The sequence below is a fragment of the Drosophila santomea genome, chromosome 3L, assembly GCF_016746245.2.
Source record: "Drosophila santomea strain STO CAGO 1482 chromosome 3L, Prin_Dsan_1.1, whole genome shotgun sequence".
NCBI lineage: Eukaryota > Metazoa > Arthropoda > Insecta > Diptera > Drosophilidae > Drosophila > Drosophila santomea.
In genome coordinates, this window is record NC_053018.2 from 2,081,004 (window position 1) to 2,105,294 (window position 24,291).

The 24,291-nt window shown below is 43.1% G+C and overlaps 1 protein-coding gene and 2 long non-coding RNA genes across 14 annotated transcripts in view; 2 read left to right on the forward strand and 1 right to left on the reverse strand.

Moving 5' to 3' along the window:
* The window catches only part of LOC120450110 (titin), a 79,572-nt gene that overhangs the window by 39,108 nt on the left and 16,173 nt on the right, over window positions 1-24,291 (reverse strand). For 10 of the 12 annotated variants that reach the window (XM_039632917.1, XM_039632916.1, XM_039632912.1 and 7 more), the window contains exons 9-13: window positions 24,038-24,269; window positions 23,751-23,922; window positions 23,504-23,690; window positions 8,996-9,070; window positions 125-5,752 (exon numbers count right to left, since the gene is read on the reverse strand). In XM_039632917.1, the coding sequence (XP_039488851.1) occupies window positions 125-5,752; window positions 8,996-9,070; window positions 23,504-23,690; window positions 23,751-23,922; window positions 24,038-24,269 (6,294 nt within the window). Of the gene's footprint in view, window positions 1-124; window positions 5,753-6,428; window positions 6,471-6,671; window positions 6,733-6,939; window positions 8,001-8,073; window positions 8,179-8,995; window positions 9,071-9,403; window positions 9,708-9,766; window positions 9,835-10,189; window positions 11,426-11,691; window positions 17,005-20,709; window positions 20,840-20,977; window positions 22,290-22,353; window positions 22,703-23,503; window positions 23,691-23,750; window positions 23,923-24,037; window positions 24,270-24,291 lie in introns of those variants that run through there. The other 2 variants (XM_039632918.1, XM_039632913.1) reach the window with 2 other exon arrangements.
* Window positions 6,416-24,291, forward strand: part of LOC120450123 — a 67,103-nt gene continuing 49,227 nt past the window's right edge. Inside the window, exon 1 of the long non-coding RNA XR_005616250.1 lies at window positions 6,416-6,530. This is a non-coding gene — a long non-coding RNA (uncharacterized LOC120450123). The remainder of the gene's footprint in view (window positions 6,531-24,291) is intronic.
* Window positions 17,859-19,405, forward strand: LOC120450122. The gene is made up of 2 exons (XR_005616249.2): window positions 17,859-18,906; window positions 18,979-19,405. It is a non-coding gene; the product is annotated as an uncharacterized LOC120450122 (long non-coding RNA).

Below are 24,291 nucleotides of genomic sequence, written 5' to 3' on the forward strand. Positions count from 1 at the left end.
TATGGCTATTGTGGCATTGCGTTGTTTTGTGTAATATGTGCTTTGGGCTTGTAGGGACGGTGCTAGTGAAAGTAATACGCCTTTTTTCCTTAACTACCTAAATAAAACCTAATTTTATACTTACCCTTTTCGACTTTTACCATTTGGTCTGTCGCAAAATTTTTAAACTTTAGAACATCCTGCATTTTTCTCTTTTGAGTACTATCAATGTCATCTCCTAAAGCGTGTTTTGGTGCTTGTGACTCAGTGGTCATTGAATATGCTTCTTCGTGTGTTCTTGTTTCAAAGTGTGCATTTTGGGAAATCAGTGGTGAAATTTCAAGAATCGACTCTGACGCAAATTGTGATGTTTGTAAAGCATTTTCTAAGGTTCCTTCTGTTATGGTTGGCTTTGTACAAATCTGACTGGATGCTGCAATACACTTGGTGGGTTGTTCTGTTGTGGCTGAAGTTTTATTTTCAAAGTATTCTTCTGCTTCTCCCTGAGTGTTAATTAATTTATCTTCTTCTTCAGTAACCTGTGCATGTGGGCTAAAACCTCCAAAGGCAATTTCCTCGGTGTACGTCAAGTTTTTAAATAATTTTGTAACTGACACTGATTTTAGCTCTTGTGGTTCGACCGTTGCAAGGCTACCCAAAGATGGTACCGAAGTCACCTCTTCCACTATCGAAACTACCAATTCTGATTCCAAATTTGAAGTGAGGTTTGCGGTATCCGGCATAAAATCACCATGCCCTTCAATGTTTTCATAAATATAAACGGTTTCGTTTTCGGCTGGCTCAAGATCTGTCTTTACAGAGCTAGAGGTTGCACGCGTTAATACGTGCGGCTCAAACGCTATATCAGGAGTTTGTTCATAAGCAAGTTGCTGACAAACATTTACTGAGTTTTGTGGAGTTTGCTGAGTAACGTTAGCTGTTTCTTCCATTGGAATTTGAAGTTCATATGTTTCTTGGATAGACCTTTCGCTTACAACTTCCTCGGTTACCAAAGATTGAAGTTCAACATTAGCAGCTTCAGCTGTATCCTGAAGAATGTTAGGTTTGGGTAGGATGTCCTCTTTTAAGAATGTCGAGTGTATTGTTGTCAAATGGGCATTGCTTATATCAGAATCCGTTGATACTGTAACAAATAAGCCTTCCTTGTTTTGATCTTGAATGGCTTTAGTTTGTTCGTAAGCATTGACTTCAGACACGTTTGTATGTACTTGGACATCAGCTGATTTGACCTTGGCTTGAGCAATGTTGTCGTATACAGCTTTAACTTCACCTTCCATTTCTAAAGGAACTTGTGCATCTATAATGTGCGATTGTTTGATTGTATCGGTAGATGTGAAGGTGGCTAAAAATGTAGACGGCTCTGGGGCTAAATGAATACCACCCACATTATCTATTGGCACCACTTCAGTAACAACTGTTTCCTTCTGCGTGCCTTCAGTAATTGGCTTAGCAATATTCTCCATTTCGGCTTTTTCAAAAATATCTTCCTTATGCATAACTAGGTTATCCAATTGAACTTGAACTTTATTTGACTCCACCTGAGTGACATATTCCTCTTGCGCCTTTTGCACAGCGAAATGAGTATCCTTAATATGTACGGATGATTCTAAAGGAATGACATCGAGTGTGGTGGCGCCTTGAAGTAGATTCAAAGATGATTTTGCTTTGGCCTCCAAAGGAGATACAGTCGTTATTGATAACTCCTTATGGAAAACTGGTGGTTGATGAGAATCTGATATCACCTTAAACATAATGTCAATCGACTCGACAGCGGATATAGAAAGCAAACGTGCATCTGTAAGTTCTTCGGATTTCTCCATCGCTTGGGTTTCGCTGACATGTACTTCATGTTTTGTTTCTTCATAGTTTGTCTGCGCAAGCGTTGCGTTTGGAGGCAAACTTAACAGAACATCAGTTCCTTCAGCAGGGTGCGTCTTTGTAGTCATGGCTAAACCAAGCCGCGATGGAATAATATCTGTTGTTGCTGCTACATAAGATTGCTCACGGCTTTTTAGTTCTTTTTCTGCTTCAAAAGCTTGTTGCAGATCAGTTAAATAAACATGAGGTAGATCTTGAGAGATCTCCGCTTGCTGTATGTTATATTTATCTACTTTTTGTTCCTGTCCCATGGCTTCATATACTGTGGCTTCGTCCACGAGTGTTGCATGGACATTTCGATCATCCTTTAGAAGTTTGGCTTTTTGGGTGGGGGTAGTTTCGAGACCCAGATTTTGTTCAGACTCGAAGGTACTTTGATCCTCTGCGATTATCGATTGACTTAGCCTATCCTGCACATTTGTTGCGATTTGTTGATCGGCAGATAGGATTTCCAAATTTTCAGATGCATCAAAAGCAATGTTTTCTGCCATCATTGTATGCCGATAGGGAACCAGAGATTTTTGAGGCACTATGCCAGCTGGGAACGAAGAATCAACTGATTTTGTAGAGGAGTCGTACACAATCGTTTCAGATGACTTTGTTTCATATAAATGATCAATTTTAGGAGATGCACATTTGTTTGAAACTTTGAAGTCCACCATATCACCGATACCTTGTTGTGCTTGCACGTATTCAGTTAAAGGCAACCGAAGTAACTCTGAAGAAGCAGGTATTGCCTTTTCCGATAGTAATGAGGGAACTTTAAGATCCTCCTCTTGCTCTAGTGTTTCTTCTTGTCGAACTTGTGCGATGCCCGCCGTGGAGTCCAATACAATTTTAACCAGATGGCCACTTATTTGAGCAATATCTTTAAGGGATTCCTCTTTCTCTAAAATATCTGTCTCTCTGACATTTATCTCGTGCAAACTTTTAATTGAAGTTTGAATTGCTTCCAATTTGGGTAATTCCGTGTTAAAGCTCGAAGCATGTTCCAAAACATTTGTCTCCTCGGAAGTAAAGATTTTCTGTTCAGACTCATAAGGCCTGGGCTTAATATGAACTGGCTGGAAAAGCTTTAGGTCCTTTAATTCTTCTGTTCTTTCACTTACAACCGCTGTTGTCGTTTTTAAAGATGTTGTGCTTTCAATTAACTGTACTCCACTTACAGATGATTTTGTGTAACCTGGTGTATGCAAATCACTTAGGACATCAAACGAAGCGATTTTTTCAACGTTTGGTAAAGTGATTTCCCCAATATTAATATCTGCCTGATACAAAGGCACCTTCTGTTCATCTAGCCCCTCCAAAGTTTCCAAGTGCTGGGGCCTCATAATGTTAGCCACTTTCAGAGCTGACGAGGTTCCAATAGCAGCGCTTTGAATAGGATGGGGCTCTTTAACTGATAGAATGCTTTCTCCCTCTAAAGTTACACATGAGCTGGTTTCCAGAGATTGCAGCAAACCAAACTCGCTTTCTGTTGTTTGCATCTGAGGCTTTAGATCCTCCTTCTGAGTTTCAGTGCTTTCTAGGGGCTCCTGTTCTCTAACAACTGTTCCAAATTGTTGTTGCATGCTTATATCTGCAATTACCGCCGTCGGTTTGGTGTCTTCGGCTTTGTCGCTTGTCGACTCCATCGAAATTACAATTAAGCCCTCAGCATATTTAAACGTATCGGTGACAGCTTCGGCATTGGTAGGCTTTTGAATAGGAAAGACATCAGTAATATCCGTAATTGTCTCGGATATATGCACGTTGGTTAATTCTAAAGGTTGTTGGTTTTCATCCAGAATTGTGGCCCCCGTTTTGAGCTCAGGATGTTGAAAGGCATCAATGTGACTAATACTCTCTAACATATCTGGCTTACTAGCAACTCCAATCGACATCGTCTCAAAGACTTGATTTGCAGATGCAGGCTTCGTTTCCTCCGTGATAATATCACTCAATGTCACTCCTGGTTGAACTTCGTATATGCTTGTAACCTTTAGCTCAGCAGGGAACATATTTGTAATAGCTAATTGTGGTGACAGTTCTTTATCGGAAAATAGATTCTCCTCCTTTTCCGCTGTTGTGTTCTGTTTAATCTCCAACGCAGATTGCTCAATGAAATCGAATTTGGCATCCACGAGTTTTGGAGCTACGGAAATAATTTCTTCCTCTGTGTCAGTCACTGTCGTGGTCTGAACTTTTGCCACATACTCCCCTTCACTAATATTCACTTTACCTTGTGCAATCTTGCGGTTGTCGTCTGGTACCAAACCGAGTGATTCGAGGAGGGTTTCTTCTTTACTCTCGGCGGTACCATATGCCTCTGTTAATGCGCCTTTAGCTGGTTTTGTTGATTCAACATTTGGTTCGATGAGTTCAACTGCCGTTTCTACAAAGTTCATCTGTTGCGTTTCCCCAATAGTTAACGCACTAGATTGCCCCAACGTGCCCTCAGCCATTTTCGGAATATCACCAGCTTTTAAGTCATTTACTGCATTTTCATTTGAAACAGTCTCGAGAGTTGTGACGTGGTGCTGCGTTTGCATATCTATAGTGGCTTCTTTTACAGCTTTCTCAAAAATAGGCAAATCCTCGGCTATTGGACTATGCGAATCTGCAGTGATACTGACTAAACCCTCAGCTAACTCGAACAATTCCATTGCATTACTTTCGGCAGCCCGTTTCTGGGTAACCGCTTCTCTTTCCAAACTCTCAAATGTTGTAATTTCTTGCACCTGAACTGAAACATCCTCGGCTTTAAGGGTAGAATTAGCCAAGCCCTTGGTCGGCTGAGTTATAAATGGGAAATGGTCCACGCTCTCAAAAACGTCAAGTTCCTGTCCACCAACTGCTTTGGATTCAGTTACCGACGTCGAAGATGTCTCCAGACGACCCTTAGCAGCTTGATGCATCTCTCCTAAAGAATCCTCTGGTTGGCACTCGGTAATGCAAAGGCTCATGTTGGGGGTAACTCGAGGGGAAATGTTTTCACCCGGTGGCCTATCATCAATGACACCCCCAACAGTTTCGGAGGCTATGACCTCCGCGATAATAAGCTCGTCCTGGTTCAGTAGTTTCTGCTGAACGGTGTCCTCAATGGCAGTGGTGGGCTTTAGCTTCTTAATGGTCTCCAGTGCATGGGGCTGTTCCTCGGTTATCTCATGAGAAAATAATATGTCGCCATGTACCTTTTGTGAAACGGTCTTCAGTTGCTTTAGATCCTCGATTGCTTCTTCGGCGTTCAGAGCTTCAACTACCAAAGAACGTGACTCTCTCATCTTCCGCTGAGCTTTAACGGATTTCGGTATTTTTGAAGGCAATTCCCTTGGAGACTCAGCCGTCTTTGCTTGAGACACATTAAGAGCATGCATTAGCCTTACTTCCATATTTTCGGTAAGCTTGTTTTCTTCGGGTCTGGGAGATTCTTTTCGCAAGCCAAACTCATCGAGTGGTAAAACCTCCTCTTTGATGGCCAATACCTTTTGAGGTAATAAATCCTCCAGTACCCGAGCCGCAATTGGGCTTGGAGTAGAAAGTTCTGTGGTGACTGCAACTGCAACGGTTTCAAGAGTGTCTGTAGAAAGATTTTGTATGGGTAGTGTTTCGTATGTGGGGAGAGACTCTTCAATTTGCTCAAGAGTTTCTGCCTGTGGTGAACCCGCGCTAGTTTCGTGAGCCAGTCTTTCTTTTTGTTCGAATTGAATTGTTGACTCCGAAACATCCTGTTCTTGTCGTATGTGTTTTCTATGCTTTTTGATTTTAGTGTTCATTTGCACAATTTGTTTAGTCTGAGCCTGAATTTCCACTTGTTCTTGTTGTTGTTCTACATTTTGCACATGTTCTGGTTCTTGGTTTTTGAATTGTTTTTCCACTTTAGTGGTTGCTGTTTCTGTGAATGTAATGTAATTAAACAATGACAATGTCGACCTCTCTTTGTGTTTCTGTTAATAACAACCATTAAACAATGATATGAACAGCTGTAAGCATCATTCATTTAGTAATTCTGGTGAGATATAGGCAGCTTAGCAAATGCAAAATGAGTTGCACAAAAAACGATAGGATAAGAATTTATACATTTTTTGAATGTTTCAATGATTCCAAACAGACAGAAATGGGAGATAGACCTTACCTTATTTGGCATCCAAAAGACGTCCAGCTTGGCGTGAAAGGGTCTAAAGCTCTTCTACTCTTAAAAGTGAATGCATATTGCAAAAGCATTAAAGTTTGCCATAGTAAATAAAAGTTAAGCTTATATGGTATAAAGTAGCAGCAAGATATTGAAGTTAAGATCAGGTGGATATAGCTTTTAGTGGTGGTGATTAGCGGTTAATGGGTATATTTTTTATTTGTTGGCGTCTTTTTAGAATATACACATGATTTTTTGGTTTGGCTTAACAAATTTTAATTGTTATATTTGTATAGACAATATTTATTATTGTTTTTGTATTTATTAATAATATTATTAGACTGTAGTTGAGTAGTTCGTGGGATGGTGCATCGTTACTGGTGGGATTTATATAACTGGTGTTTTTTTTTTTACAGGACATCTGTGTTTATATTCAAACCTTCTTGGACAATTATCGTTCGTTCCTCGACAAATGTTTCCTCTTTCGGATGTGATATGGGATTTTATTGGCCATGTTTTGGGATTGGCGCGAAAAGCGTAGGTAAGTTTACAAAGCAGAGTTACATATTAAAAAAAGAAATAGATATAAACTTTTTTCAGTATGCGTATTACAAAAGTCTCTTCATACTAATTGATTTCAGTTATAAGCTAAGGAAAATCCGAATATTTTCCTGGCACTCACCTATTTTCACATGTGTGATTGCCTCGTGACTTTCAATTATCTGCGAAGTCTCTACTATTCTCTAGATTTCAGTGCATCAAATTATATAGAAATATTTAAAATATGTAAATAATTATCAGCCCATTGTTTTTTGACAAAAAATTAAGTTGAAATGCGAAAATAAACCCACATAAAGAAAACAAAAAGTAATTCTAAAACGTTTTAGCATTTCAACTATCTGGACAACAAATTTCAAACAAAACAAAAACACATTGAACAATTTTCAAACCTCCTTTCCACATATCTTCCAGTCCTGTGATATGAAGTCCTCCCTAACAAACTTTCGTATGACGATCTCAATAGTGATTTCGTAAGTCTGAATCATGCGTATGAAGGCCTTGAAGCCGACAGTTGCTGCTAGGATGGTCTCGTCCTCATTGGAAGACTCGCTTAGTATTTGGGAGATTAGTTCTTCATGGCCCTCTCGTTCGACGAGCTGCACCAGGGCCGATTGGGACTCTGGTTTCTTCAGCGAAATAAATATGTTTTGCTCATACATATATGTGATTTCGTAGTGCTCACAGCCATAACGCAAAAGCAGACCAATAGTTGCCAAATCTCTAAGGGCTGACTCGCCAATTTGGCCAAAAGACTCGGCCTCTATGGACTCGAGCAGCCATTGTACCTCCTCGTGGTGCGAAAGGACTTGAATATCTTCTATTGTTATGATTTTTTCGCTAATTTTTGTGCGTATAAGCTCCACAGTTTTAGTTATCTCAATTTTTTTGCTAGACGTATATGTTTCCTTCTGCTCTACTTTCACCTCAACTTCATCCTCTTCGTCATGCTGTACTTTCTCCTCAATCTCTTTCTCCTCTTCTATTTCTTCGATTAATTGGCTGCTACGCTTTTCGGCATCGGCAACTTCACGATCTTTCACATCTAAAACCTCGGATATTTCGCTCTTTTCTACGAGTATGGATATGGGTTGTTTCACCTTGATCACATTCACGCTAGTTTCTACCGTGCTAGTTGGAATAATACGGATTTCTGTCTTTTGCACGTTCTGGGACTCTGATGTGCCGGATCTTTTTACCATGGTTTTTTTGCCAAACTTTTTTTTGACGGTAGTCTTGGCCTTGGTTTCTTCCACTATGGTGCTCGTGGATGATATGTCGAACTTGGCCCGAGTCATCGTCATGCCAATTTCATTGATAAGCTTGCAGTTATAGTAACCGCAGTCCTCGTTTGTAATTTTTAATATTTCTAGCGTAGCTTCCTGTTCCTGCACTACCATGCGATACTTTTCGGATGCCCTAAGCTGAACGTTGTTGAAATACCACTGAATATCTAAAGTCAAAGGGTTAGAAACGAAACCAAGCTACATCAGATCCCGACACTAAAACTCTTTGGCATACAATACCTGGTATCGGATTGCCAGCAAACTGTATCGAGAATTTGGCTGTTTCGCCTAAGGCAGCACGGCAGTCACGCATTTCGTTTAGTAGTGAAGGCGAGCATTTAGCAGCTATAAGCACACAGATGGCATAATATCTATAGATTAGACGCTAAAAGGATATTCTAAAAGCGGTAGGAATCGGTAGGTGCTAACATTGTGTACTTACACAGATCGGTTTACAACAAATTGGTTTTCGTGTGACTTTGAGTGAATATTTCTTGTGTCTGCTTGTTTTTAGTCGTGTGATAAATAAATATGCTATGAATAGTAACACTTGATACATGCAACATTGGCTTGATTTTAACAAAGTGATCTGTAGAGCAAGCAGCGTTCTGGGAATGTTATAGAATTTCTTTGGGTTGGATTGAACACTTTTTTAAAATGGTGGGTTAGTTCAAATTTAGAATAATACGATATTAATTCAAAAAACCAATTACTTGTAGATGATATACAGATATCGATACTGTAAGAGATACATTTTATATACGAATGATAATTAATTTAAGTTTATACTAAAAATTCTATATTGGCGTTTACTTTTCGGATAATATTACTTATAAAGGGCGTAGTTGGGTTTGGGGAGAGGTCAAGCCTTAGAGCAGTAGGGACTGAGACAATCACAAGGCTACAATATATTGGGGAAAGGGCAATTAACAAGTTTAAATATTTGTTGCTGTTGTACGATACATTGTATTATACATGGACAAATACGAAATAGAGACAGAAAATAGAATAAGACAGGAGACAGAGGACAGACTTTGTGAATTTTGTAGTTTTGTGGTTTAAGACAAAGGCACAGTAGACATTTGTGTGTTGGAAACACGAAATTAAAACACATATACACATAACAGTGGTAACAGAGCTGGCATTAGTCGAGAATACATACCTTTGAGAGCCACCTGCATCTCCTCCATTTGAGACACCCATTCCGGCTTGCGGTAATCCTTCGAACCAACGATGCCTTTTGGTATAGATGAAAACATAGTGGAAGTAATAAATACGGATTAAATTATATATATTCTTGGAAAATTAAAGCGAAAGAAATTTGTAAATTTTGTTCGATTATACTTAAACTAGAAAAGTATTGCCTAACTGAAGTTTGTTTGGTGTATTATTCTGCAGGTGTTTTGTGAGGGGGATTTTGGTAAATTAAGAGAGACTGGTCTCAAGGGGGAATGGGAAATAAAAAATAATGCAGCTCCAGACATCTGAAAAAGAGTTTTACTAACAAAGCCAAATAACAGTTGATTCATATTAAAGATTGCACCATATGCCGAATAAACCATAATAGTACCTTCGACCGCGAAGAGCGCCGTAGTCACTGCCACACCGAGTGGATTGTATGCTTCGAAACTAATTGTTCCCAAATCATCGGGATAAACGTGGTTAATGACCAACACTGAGGTGCCGTCTTCGAAATTTTCGATCTGATATTCCTCGGAGGCGAATATCTGCTCGTCGTCTCGCAGCCATTTGACCTTCGGTTTCGGTTTTCCAACGACCTTAACCTCCAGCTTCGCTTGCTCGCCTTCTTTTGGCTCGATTTTCTCCGGTAGTTTTTTAATAATTTTCGGAGCTTGTTCGTCGATTGAGAGGGTCTAAAATGGTTTGCGAAAAATCCTTGGTTTAAGATCTCAAGTACAACAGTTACGCTTACTCTATCAAGTAGATCCTCCTCAGATCCTGTGAGTCCAGTGATTTCAGAATCGGGGATATATTCAAATGCTAAAAAATACACATTTGAAAGCGTTATGAATATAAGCGTGTCTCGACACGAAACTTTCTTGAAACGAACTCAAATAACGAAAAAATATTTACAAAAGGCGGGATCAGAGGGTTGACCGGAAAAGTTGTAGGTACATATTTTAAGGAATTGATAGACAGTAAGGTATTTGAAAGAGTAGAAACACATGCAGGCTGACAAAGCCAGTTAGTATAAAAGGGATTTTAAAAATCAGTTGTCAGGGGATAGTGTAGTTATTGAAAAACCTATATAGGTGTGGGATGCATGTAGTGTGTAGAGTGGCACTACTTCCAGACGGTTAACTATTTAACTACCGATAGATACCATTACAAGTACCTTGTATTTTAACGTTTGTCTTGCTAACGCTCTTGCCAATTTTATTTGTAGCCACGCACTCGTATTGGCCCTCGTTTTCGGGGAAAACTTCCGTAATCTGCAGCTGGCAAACGCCTTGCAAGTCTTGCGATATTGTAGTTTCCTTGTTCTCAGTGATCTTCTCCGCATTGTGGTACCACTCCACCTTTGGAGTGGGCTTTCCTGTTACTTGACAGGTCAGCAGCAATGCCTCGCCATCCATAACCTCCACGGGTTGAATGAGTTCCTCAACAAAGCGCGGCGACTCAAATTCTTCGGCCACCTCTTGTGGCAAAGATTCAAGTAGGTTAACGGTGGCTGTTGACGTTACCGATCCACCAACATTCTCGGCGCGGCAAGTAAAAGGCCCAACAAACTTGCTTTGGAAATTTTCAATCAGCAACGTTGACTTGTTGGCCTGGCTAACGATACGCACTTCGTTTGAACTCTTAATTGGCTCGTTGTGCACAAACCATTGGAAGGACGATAAAGGCTCAGAGTCCACAATCGCTTCGATAATGGCCACTTCGTGCTCGCCAAAGTATTTGGGCTCCAGGGGCTGAATAAACCTTGGTGGCCTAATTTGCTCGTCGGGCTTTTGATCTGAAACCACCACTGATCCAGAGGACTTGGCTTCACCCACCTTGTTCTTTGCCCACACTTCATATTTGCCAGTACGTTTGCGAGTCATATTGACCACTTTTATTGTGGTGGTTGTCTCTGTAGTTTCTATGATGGTCTCCTCATTCTCGATAACCTCGCGACCATTGCGCATCCATTTTATTTCCGGCCTAGGCAGGCCATCGTATTTCGCTTCAAAGAAGAGTGTACCACCAGTGGGTACAACAACAGCATTCAGTGGAGTTACGGTAGGAGCCTTCAGTATCTCCCGGGGAACTTCATCGACCCGACTTAAGATATTCGCATTGCCAATGGCGCGTCCAAACTGATTCTGCGCCTGCACAGAGTAGACAACTGCTTCATTGGGTGTCGGGTTGATAACCTCCAGGGCCACATCGCCGGTTTTTTCGTCATAGAACATTTGAACTGTTTCGCTGGGTATAACTTCTTCAATTCCTCTATACCATTTGACCTGAGGACTTGGCTTTCCTGTCACTTGACAAGTCACCGTAACCTTAAGCAGCTCGGGTTGCTTCTCCTCAGAAAACTCAATCTTAAGTGGTTTTGTAAACTGTGGGGGCACTCCTTGTTCTTTTTCTGTATTCAATGTGAATAAGTGGAATTTAAACATTGTGTGTGCTTTTGGTAGAATTACAGGGAATTTGGGAAATTTATACATAAACGTTCGGATTAAAGGTAAGTTAAGTTTAAAACAGCACCACAAAAATAATCATAATAATTATATGGTGATTTAAGAACCATTTCCGTTTACAGCAAACAATTTTTTTTTGTAATTTTAAAATATATAAGATATGGCACGGAAATCGTTCTTAAAGTAAATGTTATTTTTAAAGCAACCTTACCTAAAATAATGTTGGTACGACTTGTTGCCACTCCAGCCTCGTTCTTGGCCTCGCATGTGTAGACGCCGACATCACTGGGAGTAACCTTGGCAATCTTAAGCTTCGCCACTTGCTCCATGACAGTGATCTCGTACTTCTCAGAGGCAAAAAGGAGAATATCGTTGAAGTACCATTTGATTTCCGGGAATGGAACTCCTTCCACTTTGCACTCTAGCACGGTGGGTTCCTCGGGAACGCATTGGCGTGGGCGCAATTTCTCGGTGATCCTGGGAGGCTTAATCTCCTTCTTCTTCTTCTTGACAAGCCTGCGCTCCTGACCGATTACCTCAGAGGTAGTCGTCTCCTGCTGGTTTTGGGTAAGCTGCTGGTCCTCAATGAGCTCCTCATCGGCCAACTTGTCGATGCCCTCTTGGATTCGTTTCTGAGTAATCAGCTCCAGCTCAGGCAACGGTTGACTGTCGTCCAGCACCACTCGACGCTTCTCCTTCTTAATGATGTTCGATGTGACCTTCATTTCCAGGTCGCGTCGTACGTCCTCCACATCCAGCTCAATAAGCTGTTCAGTCGTTATGAATTGAGGTCTTGTGTCTTCAGTCTTCTTGAGTAGGGTTATAGTCTTTTGTGAGATCTCCTGGGATATTTCATCCACCTTTTCGATTTCAGCAATGGCCGCTTCCAGCAGCTGAGGTTGACCTTCCACGGAGGCTTCCTTTAGTCGCTTCGTGCGCTTCTTGTGCGCCTTCTGCTTTGCCTCAGGAGTCTCCTCTGTGGGCACAACTTCCTCTTCAGGCAGCACGTCTTCCGACACTGCTACGACCTTGACATCGTCCACTGGCATCTCTTCCACTTCATCTTCCTCCGCAATGGGCTCGTCGAAGGGCTCAGCCACTTCCTCGGACACCTCATCTACGGATGGTGTGGCCTTTCTCAGCTTGGGCTTCTTCTCCTTCTTAGCCTTAGGCTCTTTTACCTGCTTATCTTCAGGCAGCTTAAGCGGTTCAAGTTCCAGTTCCTCCTCTTCGCTTTCCGGTTTTTCTTCTGGCACAAGTTTCGGACCAGGTATGGCCTTTTCTGGCTTTTTCGGTTCTTCAATTGGCTTAGATGGAATTGGCTTTAATTGAACTTCCTCCGGCTGCTGTTCAGGCAGTGGACGGCGTTTGCCAGATGGCCATTTCTTTTCCTCCATGACTTCCTCAACAGGCTGTTTCTTTTCACCTCTCTTCCATGGCACCTGAGGCTGGTCTTCTTCAGGCTTTGGCTGCTTCTCAAGATCAATGTGTTCAGCCTCTTCCAGTTGCGTTGGCTCAGCATCGGGAATTTCCGGCAGGTCTTCGTGTTTCGGCTTCTTAACCTTCCGGGTCTTTCGTTTCTCTTCCTGAACGATTTCATCTTCTTTTTTCTCCACATGCTGCAAGTCCACTTCCTCTAGTTTGACTTCCTCGGGCTTGATAGAAGTGCGTTGAGTAGGCTTCAATCGCACTTCCTCGATAGTCGCCTCTTGAGGTAGCTCTTTCTTTGGCCGAGTAACACGCTTAAGAGCAACTTCTTCAACCTTTTCGATGATTTCTTCTTTTCTGGGCTTCGGCTTGGGTGCCGTTTTTGGTTCGTCAACAACTTCCGCTACTGGTTGCTCCTCCGGAACTTCCTCAACTGGTTGCACTTCTTCCGGCTGTGTATCCTCTTCTTCAAACTCTTCAGTTTCTTCAGCCGGTTCTTCAGTTGATTCTTCGGCGGCAACCTTGGTTTTTGGCTTTTTCTTTTTAACTCGCTTCTTTGTTACATCCACTATATCCTCTTGAGTGGTGATGACAAACTCTTTCACCTCAAATTCGGTTTCAGGTGTTTCGGGTTGTTCTGGTTCCGAGACAGCAGCAATCTTTTTCACGGGTTTAAGCACGACCTCCTCCACTTGTTCTTTTTCGGGCAGAGGACGTTGTTTTCTTGGTGCAGGTTTCAGTGAAATCTTTTCGACTTGCTCAACCTTTTCCTCTTCGGGCGCAGTTTTGGGTTCTTCGGGAACAGTTTCTATTATTTCTTCCTGCTCCTCAATTACTTCTTCTTGGGGAGTATCCTCTTCTGGTTGGTCTTCTTCAACTTCGGTCTTTTCTATAGACTTCTTGGGCTTCTTTGCCTTTTTGACCTTTCGCTTTTGCTCCTGGATTTCTTCTTGGGCAACGATCTCCTCCTGCTCCTCGACGGGCTCATCTTCTGGAACTTCCTCTACTGGCAGATTCTCAACATCAGTCTTTTCAACGGTTCGAGTTGGTTTCTTTACCTTTTTAACCTTTTTACTCTCTTCAACAACAACCTCAGAAGTTTCTACCTCTTCAACAGTCTCCTCCACTGGGATTTCTTCTTCGAGTTCTTTCTCCGCGACAGTCTTGGGTTTCTTAACCTTCTTGACCTTTTTCTTTTCTTCAACAATCTCTTCCTGTTCTTGAACCACTTCCTGAGACTCTTCGATTACCTCTTCATCAGGTTTTCCCTCTTCGGTCAACTCCTGTTTTAGCTTAGGTTTTTTAATTTTCTTGAGTTTACGTTTTTCTTCAACAATCTCCTCAAGTTCTTCAATCACTTCTTCCTGCGGCACTTCCTCTTCTGGAGCTATTTCCTCTTCCGGCTGTTCTTCAAACAACTCCTCGGTTACTTCTTTCGTAGACCTAGGCTTTTTGGCTTTCTTGATTCGGCGTTTTTCTTCGACAACAACTACATCTTCCCTAACTACCTTCTCTATTTGGGCATCTACCTCATCAGGATGCACTTCTTCAATGGACTCCGGCTTGGGAATCTTCTTCTTACCACGCTGCCATAAGACAGGCTCTGGCTTCTCCTCCACCTTCGGTTCCTCGGATAAAACATCGACTGCTTCTTCGTATGTCTTGGTCGGAGCTTCATCCATCTTCTCAACTACGTCTTGAGGTTGCGGTTTCTTCTTCTTGCCGCGTTCCCAAAAAACAGGTTGTGGCTCAGGTTGAACGGGCTTGATAAGATCCTCCTCTATAGTGTCGACGGCAATCTCCAGACTCTTTGGAAGCTCCGGCTTTTGCTCATCAGCCTTTTGAGGTTTCTTCTGGCCACGCGCCCACAAAACAGGTTGTGGTTGCGGTTCTGTTGGCTTAGGCACTTCCTCCTCAAGCGTGTCGACTGCAACCTCAAGAGTTTTCGGAATCTCGGGCACTTGGTCATTGGGTTGTTGGGGCTTCTTTTTGCCTCGCTCCCACATGACAGGCTGCGGTTGATCCTGTACTTGAGGTAGTGGTTCTTCAGGCAACTCATCCGTGGCTTCTTCGTAGGCTTTCTGTTCCGGCTCCGCTTGTTGTGGTACGGGTCTGGTGCTTTCCAAGGGTTTCAATTGGATTTCCTCAGCCTTCAGAGCCTCCTTAGGACGTGGGCGGGGTGTTGGCTTCAAGGTAACCTGTTCCACCTTCTGCTCCGGCTCTCTTGGTGGAATCACTCGTCTAACGGCAGTTTTCTTTGTTTCCTCAACGACTTGCTGTTCGACTACCTGAGAAGTTTGCACCATTTCCTGGGATAAAACAGACTCCTGCTGAGCTACCTTCTTCTTGCCGCGTTCCCACATGACTGGGACGGGCTCCGGCTGCTGGACAGGAGTAGGTTCAACTAACTCGTCATGCGCCTCCTCGAAGGTCTTCTCCAGGGGTTGGGGTTTCTTCTTGCCTCGCTCCCACATAACTAGTACCGGCTGAGGTTGTTGAACCGGAGTTGGTTCAACCAGTTCGTCGTGCATTTCCTCATACGTTTTTGGCTTCTCCACGTATTCTTCTTGAACAGACGCCGCATGGGGCTGCACATATTGCGGTTGGTCGGGCTTCTTTCTGCCACGATCCCACATTACAGGCTGTTGTTGCAGCAGCTGCTGTTCCTGCGTATCCTGACGTTCCTGTAAATGCAGCAGCGAGGAGTCCTCCACCTGAATAAACTTCTGGGGTTCACGTGGCTGCCGCCAGCTAAACGCTTCTTGTTGGGTGCGCTGGTTTATCATCTTTTGGTGCTCATACTGCTCCAGGCTCATCATCTGGGAGTCCTCAACCTGCACAAACTGCTGACGCTGAGCCTCCTCGATGATGCTCTGCTGTTGCACCAACTTTTGTCTCTCGGAAGTCTGAGAGATTACTGTATCCTCAACTGAAGTCAGGGGCTGCAACTGAGGGCGCTGTTGCTGTTGGCGCCAATTTACAGCCTGCTGTTCGCGTATCAACCTCTGGGCTTCCAGCTTCTCGCGCTCCGAAACATGCATAATGTTTACATCCTCAGTGGTGATAAACTGCTGCTTGTAGATATTTGACTGGTCTTCATACTGCTGCAGTTCATCGCGACGCATTACTTTAGAGATCGAGCTCTTGGAGCTCTCATCAATCATGACGACAGTCTCCTCGGCTGTTCCTGTTTGATACTCCTCCGTAATGGCTTGTTGAGCCTGTAGGTGACGGAGCTCGACTTCCTCAATCTTGAACTTGTCAATCTGCTTGGTAACCCGTTGGACACTCTTGAGCTGCTGGCGCATCTCCTTCCAGGGAATGAGATCTTTAGCGTTTTGCTGCTGGGTAATAAGCTTATCGATCTGGTCAGTCATCTCCATAATCTCAAGGCTTTCCATGCTCTTCAGGCGCTGGATTTCCTTGGTGCGCTGCACCTGTTCCACCTGAGCCTGCTGTGGCAGCTGCCCATCTGTTTCAATTTGGCCTTGAAGGGGTTGCAGATAGACCTCATCTAGATCGAATTTGTTAAGCTCTTGCTGAACACTCTCGACTGCCTTAAGTTTTTCACGCATAGTGATCCAAGGAATCGCTTCCTTTGCGGTTTTTCCAGCAATGATCTGCTCCAGGGTAGCGCCGAGACTCATGATGCCCTGATCACGTTCGGTCTTGATGGACTTCAGTACAACCTTAGCTGCCTCTAGCTTTGGTGCGGGCTTCTTCTTTTCAATCGGCGTAGCCTTTAGGCTAATAGTCTCCTCAGTCCAAGACTTAACAGGCTCAGGCTTGAAGCCTGGCAAGAAGACACCCTTGTCCAGGGAACGTCCTCGAGTGGGACGCGACGACTTGCGCCATGGTATCACCTTTGTAGCCGGCTGCAGGGACTTGCTGCGTACCTTGGGTTTCTTCTGCCGCGACCTTCCCTGATGCTGGCCCTGCCCGTTGACGCCCAGGAATTGACCAAACTGCTGGCCGGGTTGCTGGCCAGGTTGGAAAGCGTGTGGCGACTCGGGGGCACTGTCCTCCCGGCCAGAGGAAGAGGACTCATCCTCGGCGGAATCAATCGTTCGCAATTGAAAGGCCGAGATGCGTCGTTCTAAGAGGGATTAAGTGGAAAATTTCTTTTAATATACCCCTAGGTATAAAAGTGGGAAAAATAAGAAAACGCATCCAGAGTTCGAATGGGACAATGATAATAGTATTTTGTCAACCCAAGCTAATAATACAAAATGCGCTTAATATAGTGCAGTTCTAGCAGAGCTTAGTATTCAAAGCAAACTATAAAAACAAATCTTTTTTCTCAATTTCTATAATCTCCCGTACTGATTTAATAAAGCCTTTATTAGGAAGTCTACAAAAGAAATGTAAATAACAGTAAATATCTAGTTAGTTCATTCGCAATGAGATCGCAAGCCATTAAATGTAAGGCCTCATGGAGCATTATATAGATGTCAAGTTGATGCAATTCTACCACTTACCTGCTGCTCTTTACGTAAATAAATATTTTTATTCTGAGCCATTAAAATTAGACCATAAGGTGGTTCGTATTCAAGGGAACCAAAAACCCTCCATCTGAAAGGTGCGTGCGTGTGTGGACCACAAATCATAGTTCCCCGGCTGACAGCTCATCTGCGTTGACCGTGAATAAAGCTTAAATAGGATTGGGCCCTAGGTCAATACATATTTTTGATAATTGGCATTGATAAAAATAGGTGCGAGTAGTCAGAGTGCCGTTTCGTGAATCATTAATCGGGTGTGACGAATCCACTTGGGCTGATGATGGAAACTGCATTAGCTTGCACCTAAATCTGGCACATTGTCATGGCAGCAATTGGGCAAGTCGTAACGAAAAGTGACATTCGTTTGACTTCAGCTCATCATCATCAGCTCGTCGTTGTGATAGGGTGGGAGGGGGTCTGGGGTTGTGGCCACGCAAGTGTACAATTGAGAGCAAACAATTCAAACGCCTGTATACATTAAGGCCAAAAATAGATATCTGATTAGTGGCGGCTACGTCACCAGGTGGGGCTGTTCAGTTCGACCATCGGCAGAGCTACCACAGATTTATGGGCGGGGTGTGTCTGCTTCAATGTTCTCGGGTCTCATATAGACTAGCCATATAGCCAGAGCGCAGTGCGGCGCACTCCAACGATCTCAGTCGGATGTAGACAACAATCGGCCGCAGAACAGAACACATCAAAAGGTAGACAGTTTTTTGCTGGGGCATGTACCTCGTGCATCGACACTACCTACCTGTGGTACCTGATCTCCAGAGATTCCGGGCGACATGTAGATGACGGAAAGCAAGCAGCGGCGGTGCAAGTTTAGCAGTAGCAGGAAGATTGTGGCAAGAAGGACATTTGGCAGTTGTAAAAAACAAGTTTCCAATCGTTATGCATTTTGCTTGGATTTATTTATAGACGCGGTATTGGTTTTAAGTATTAAATACATGAGAGATACAATTAAACAACAAAAGAGTGTACGCGAGTGTTGGTTCTTAATAACCAAATGGAAACAAATCAATTAAACTTCAAAGTCATCGTAAAGTGATCGAACATAAAAAACATATCGGGTAAACATAAACATGACAGATAAGACTTAAAACAAAGGTCGCATGAGTTTTTATGATTAATTTTTTAGTAAAGCTTCTCGCCACAAAGGAAAACATGTAACAAAGAGTATTAAAATTGGCGGCAAAAGCAGCATTTACTTTCGAGATTCGTTTGGATTTTGTACACGAAATGTATGATTGATTGGTGACGATCGAGAACGAAAGTGTGTGACAAATAATAGAGTAACGAAACGAATTAGTAAAAAGCGGTAATAAAAAATGAATAATAAAATCTCATGCAACATCACTACAAAATAAATAAAATTCTATTAAATTAAATTCAATTAAAGTAAACAATACAATAATCATTTTAACATCGTCTACTATCGGAGTCATCATAGATGGACTGCAGGACCGGATCGTACGACTGTCTGTTCGAAGTTGCTGGTAAAAGTCATTTATGATATTGTATCTTAAAGCCTCCTGTCGAACCCTTTCTAACAACGAATTTACTTTCAGAGGGGACTACGGAATCTTAACCATTGCTTAAAAGCCGAAATCTGCCTGGCAGCTAAATATAAACCTTCGGGCAACTATGAATCACAGAGGCCCGCGGCTTGATGACTGAACAGCCGTAACTGATTAATCTAATTAAATTCTTTTCTGCACCATAAACAGAATCATCAATTCATGTTCTTCTCTAATGACCAAGAGGATGAGTCGCCCGACTAACACCGGTATATTTCTCATCTCTGCCTGATACACCTTATAGACAGCAGTAGCAACAACAAAAGGTAATTTATCATTATGTTTTCTTCTAGAACCTAGAAGCTAGTACCTAAACCATCCACGTATGCCTAAGCAAATATATTTATTCGGTTTCGGTGTTTTTTGTGTTTTATTGAAAGAAAATTGAAATAAATTTCAAGATTTACTTGAGAAAATACATAATTGTTTTTCATTGTAGTTGAAAGCCTGAAGTCCAGACAGCACCGCGTGACTAAAAATAGCAGAACGGATTTCGAACGCTAATCTATTGGAAATTAGTTCTCGAAAGCCAAACATTCACATTCTCCAAAAAGAAATTTGAAAATAGAACGCCCGCTGGGCGTGTATATGTCTTAAAAATAATATGTCTAAGAAAATTCGGCTGGCAGCTGAAAGGCTTTCGATATTTTCTGTTTTTTTTCTACAGACTGCTATCTGCTCGATTCGTGCTAGTTTTTGCGCACGTTCACAGGGGGAAATGGAAAATAGAATATGGGAAATGTGTATCTGGCAGATACAAGATAGCGCACTGGCATCGCCATGAAGCCCGCGGTGTGTGTGCGCTAGATGTGTCATCCATAATATTTTATGCTAATATTCAAATGAAAAATACAACTTTCACGCTCGAGCGGAGGCGGGACAAATGTGCGTTTTGCACACGGCCCCAAAACTATAATACTCATAGATGGGGCACATAATACCTATGTGCATGGCTATAAGTATTTAAGTATATTTACGGACGGGTCGCGGGTACTGAAAATATTATTATGTGTGCCTAAAGTGGCCTGCTGTACATAAGCTGCCTTATTTATAACTCAACTCGAGGGGCTAGAGATCTATATGCTACATTTGGATTTGAGTCATTTCCACTTTCACTCAACTCGCTACAGAAAATTTCAAATTTATTGTTGCTTCTGTTGTCTTGGCCGTGCCAGAAAGAAAAATGGTCTATAAATATTTATGTTGCAAAATACTTGTAATTATTTTTATTATTTTTCAATTAAAAATTGTTTTCATATTTTTGTGCTATTTTTTCGGTTACGTTTTCGTGTTAGACATCTTTAACTTATTTCTTTTTTTTTTTGTTTTTAGCTGCATTTCACTTTTTACATTTCGCAAAGGTTAGTAAAAATAACTCGTTCGTTTGATAGCTTAGAAAAATCCTTGAAAGTTTCGACAGGCTCGCTCTAAAATATTCTTCACTCAAACTTTTACGACTAGTAGTTGATCATATATATAGATATGTTGGGGTAGTAGTAACTGTATGTAATACGTCAGTAACTCGGGGATTAATAGTTAAAGTTCTTCTCGGTCGTTGTTTTGTTTTTTGTTCATTTCATATTTTCTTTTTTGAGCATTCTTTGGAGTTGGTTTTGTTGATGTTGGTTGGTTTATTTGTTTGAACACGGTTCGCTTACGTTTGGTTTTGCTAGGTTTCGAACTCTGGTTTCGGTTTTGGCTTAGTTTTAGTTTAATCCTTACTTTTAACAGTCAGTTTGGCTGAGGATTCGACCTGGCCGGTGGACGAGGTTACGCGCACAGTAAAGATGCCCGAATCCTCCTCGTAGGTGGTGCCAATCAGGAGTACAGCGCTGTTGCCATCGAAGATCATCTGAAAATATGGAAGGAGGCTGTCAGTTTTAAGGATATACAAAAATGTATATATGGCCCTATCCTAGCCGTACACCCTGCTGTTTCTTTATTCCCATTTCTTATGTTATTTAGTAAAATAAATTATTTAGGTGCTCACCTGGAAATCCGGGGTTTCGGGAATCAGCTGCCCCTCGCGGAACCATTGGACACTGGTGGCTTTCACTTTGCCGGTCACCGTTGTCTTGAACTGAGCGGGCATGCCCTCGGTGACGGAGACATCCTTAAGGGCTGTGATAGTCGGCGGGGCGTCTAGGTTCTCGATTGGGCGAACCTTAAGCTGGGCGCTGGTCTGAATGCTGCCCAACTTGTTCTCAGCCACACACTTGTAGGTGCCCTCGTCCTCGGGGAAGGCCTCCGAGATGACCAGCTGGTAGTACTCGCCTTGCCGGCTCATCTGGAAGTAGCGTGATGGTTTCACAAAGTTCTCGCCACGCATCCAGCGGGCGGTGGGAGTGGGCTTGCCATCCACTCGACAGCGGAAGATAACCTTGCTTCCCTCCTCCACGGACTGGCTCTTTAGCTGCTCCACAATGTGTGGTGCCTTCTCGCTGCCCGGAGTTGTTGGTTTCTCCGGTTTGCTGGGCGACTGGACAATGCAGTCACCATCGCAGCGGGCCTCTCCAGCGGCATTGACGGCCACACACTCATAGCGACCGGAATCCTCGGCGAACGGTTCGATAATAAGCAGAGTGTGAACACTGTCCTCCTCCAGCATCTTGAATTTGATGCTAGGCTGAATCTTCATGCCGTTCTTAAGCCAGTAAACATCCAGTGGGCGAGTGCCCGTAACCTTGGCATCGAAGCGAGCCAACTGACCGGTGGCCACGGTGGTGCTCTGAATGGTGGTCACAAAGCTAGGCGGCTGAATGCCACCCTTTCCGGCGCGACGACGTTCCTCGACCACAAGATTGGCACTGCACTTTGCAGTGCCTCCACGGTTTTCGGCAACACACGAGAAGACCGCAGAGTCCTCGACGAACACCTGGCGGATAATCAGAATCGACTTGCCGCTAAAGGTGTGGATCTGCAGATCCGGAGAGTTCTGAATGGGGAAACTCTCACGGTACCATTTAACTGTTGGATTGGGCTCTCCGTCGAATTCCACTTCAAATTTGGCCTGCTCGTTCTCAAAGACGCGGCACGGCTGGATCTTCTTGGTGAAGACCGGAGCCTTGGACGGTTTCACGGGTCCCTGAACGACACGCTCCTGAATGGTTCCCTTATGCTCAACCTCGGTTGTTTCGGTGGCGGTTATCTTGCGGGTAATCTCAAGGTCACCCTGGATCTCCTTCTGCACTTGCTGCTGCTTGTTCATATGAACCTCGCGACCATGGACGGATGATTCGGATGGTTGGGCAGTACCCTTGGGTGGCGCAGCCTGCACTTGAGTAGTGCTGGTTTTCTCTTGACTAGAAAAGGGGAGAAATCAGTGTGATCTTATGTTAGATCTTAGGGAATGTAAGAGGTACTCACAGATTTTCTTCATAAGACTGAGCCATTCCCTTGGCCTGGGAACTGCTCACGACCTTCTCTCCGGGAATGGCGTACTGATGGGTATCCCTTCGCAGGTTGGTCTCCTTCAGCAGCTGCTCAGTTTCCAGAGTCTGCAGCTTGTTGTAGTAATCCTCGCTCTTCTTGGCCTTGACATTTTGCTGCCAGTCTGGAGTGGTTGGCTTGTATTGCTTGGGCTTCAGGTGCTCCACGCCCTTCAAGGTGTGTGTGCTCTGTTCGGAAAGGACCTGCTTACGCTCATCGAATACCTTTTCCAACTCGTTTTCCTGGCGCTCCTTCTGATAGGCAGCTAGTTCGTAATCGTACCAGGCTAAACAGAGATGCGGTCATTATTAATTGTCGCCCAGAACTAATTTAAACAGTAATTCTTGGTAAAGCCAGTTATAGCTCAAACACATGCACGTTTGAATGATCCATGAGCGTTAGCAAATAAACTAGCATGCAATAAAAACTTAAAATTTATTTACAATTAGGCGACTTAAGAAATATAATGGTTCATATGTTTAGATATGAATGGGGCTTTCACAGAGGCTCACTAGCTCTTTTGGTTTCTTCAGAGGGAACAGAAAATGAGTAGAGACAGAGAGAGGGTCAATGACTAGGATGATACCCACAGTTTAAAAACAGACGGAAAGTGCACACGCAAAATTACGTCATAACCATTTTACCCCAGATCCGGCAATACTTAGGGAGCCAACTTCCTTGGTTTCCTTTGCGTGAATTCCTTCGCTGAAGTCTCTCGCTGACTGGAGTTCGACAATCGATTCTTTTGGAGGATTTTTTGGGATTCAAGGACATATCGGGATTGTTTTTTTTTTTTTTTGGAATTTGGGTATACTTGTGCATGTTGTTTAAAATGTTTAAACTACTTGGAATGTGGTTATAGTGAAAATAACTTGGGTGCTACGACTACTAAACTTGTGTGGCGTATTGTGCGTTGGAATGTATGTATATATTTACAATGAGTTCTTGTTTGTGAAGTAGCATGTAGTGTCCATATTTAGTTTTTCTCAGTTAAAGACTACTGCATTAAAAAATTGTTAACGCTCTAATAGCTGTTAAATAAGTAGAGTTTCCAGAATTTCTGGGGTGTCTTCAAAATTAAACTTACGACGTGGCGAATTCTTCAGCACGTTACGATAATCGTCCGATCGTGCAACAACCTTGAGTTCAGTGGTAGCAATCGATTCGCCCACAGAGTTGCGAGCAATCACCTCTACCTTGCCAGTATCGTATTGACGTGTCTTCGGGACATCCAGATGGAACATACCATCGTTGGTCAGCTTGTAACGAGAGCCCTAAAACAAAAATTTGCCATCTTCAAGATTGTTTCAAAACAAAATCCCATTAAAACTTACATGGACAACAGTGTGGCCGTTGATCAGCCACATAACCCTCGGACGTGGGTGGCCAGTGACACGAACACAGAATCTAGCTGGATCACCCTCCTCCACAGTCTGGGGCTCCAGTTTGCTCACAAAGACTGGCTTGGTTCTGGGCTTGGCATCGGGATCAACCTCATCGGGCACCCTATAACGAGATCAAAATATAATTAAATAAATGCGAGGTTTTGGGGGGATTAAACATCCACGACCATCTGGGCGACAACCATTATCTTATAAAATAAGTATCGGTTGATACTTACACCTGCCATGAGGCTTCCATTTCGCGGATGCGGTCAATGCTCTGCATGTGAGCGGGCAGCTGGGAATCGTAGACAATTCCTGGCTTTCCAGAAACTTTTATGAAGGCACGGGTCTCGTCCTTGCCATACAAGTTGGTGGCACGGCATACGTACTCTCCACTGTCTTCGGGATAAACCCAGCCAAAGTTCATTGCCACATAACCAAAATCGTAAATGGGCTGGAAGCGATTCTCTGCAGAGGGTAGAAAATTGCT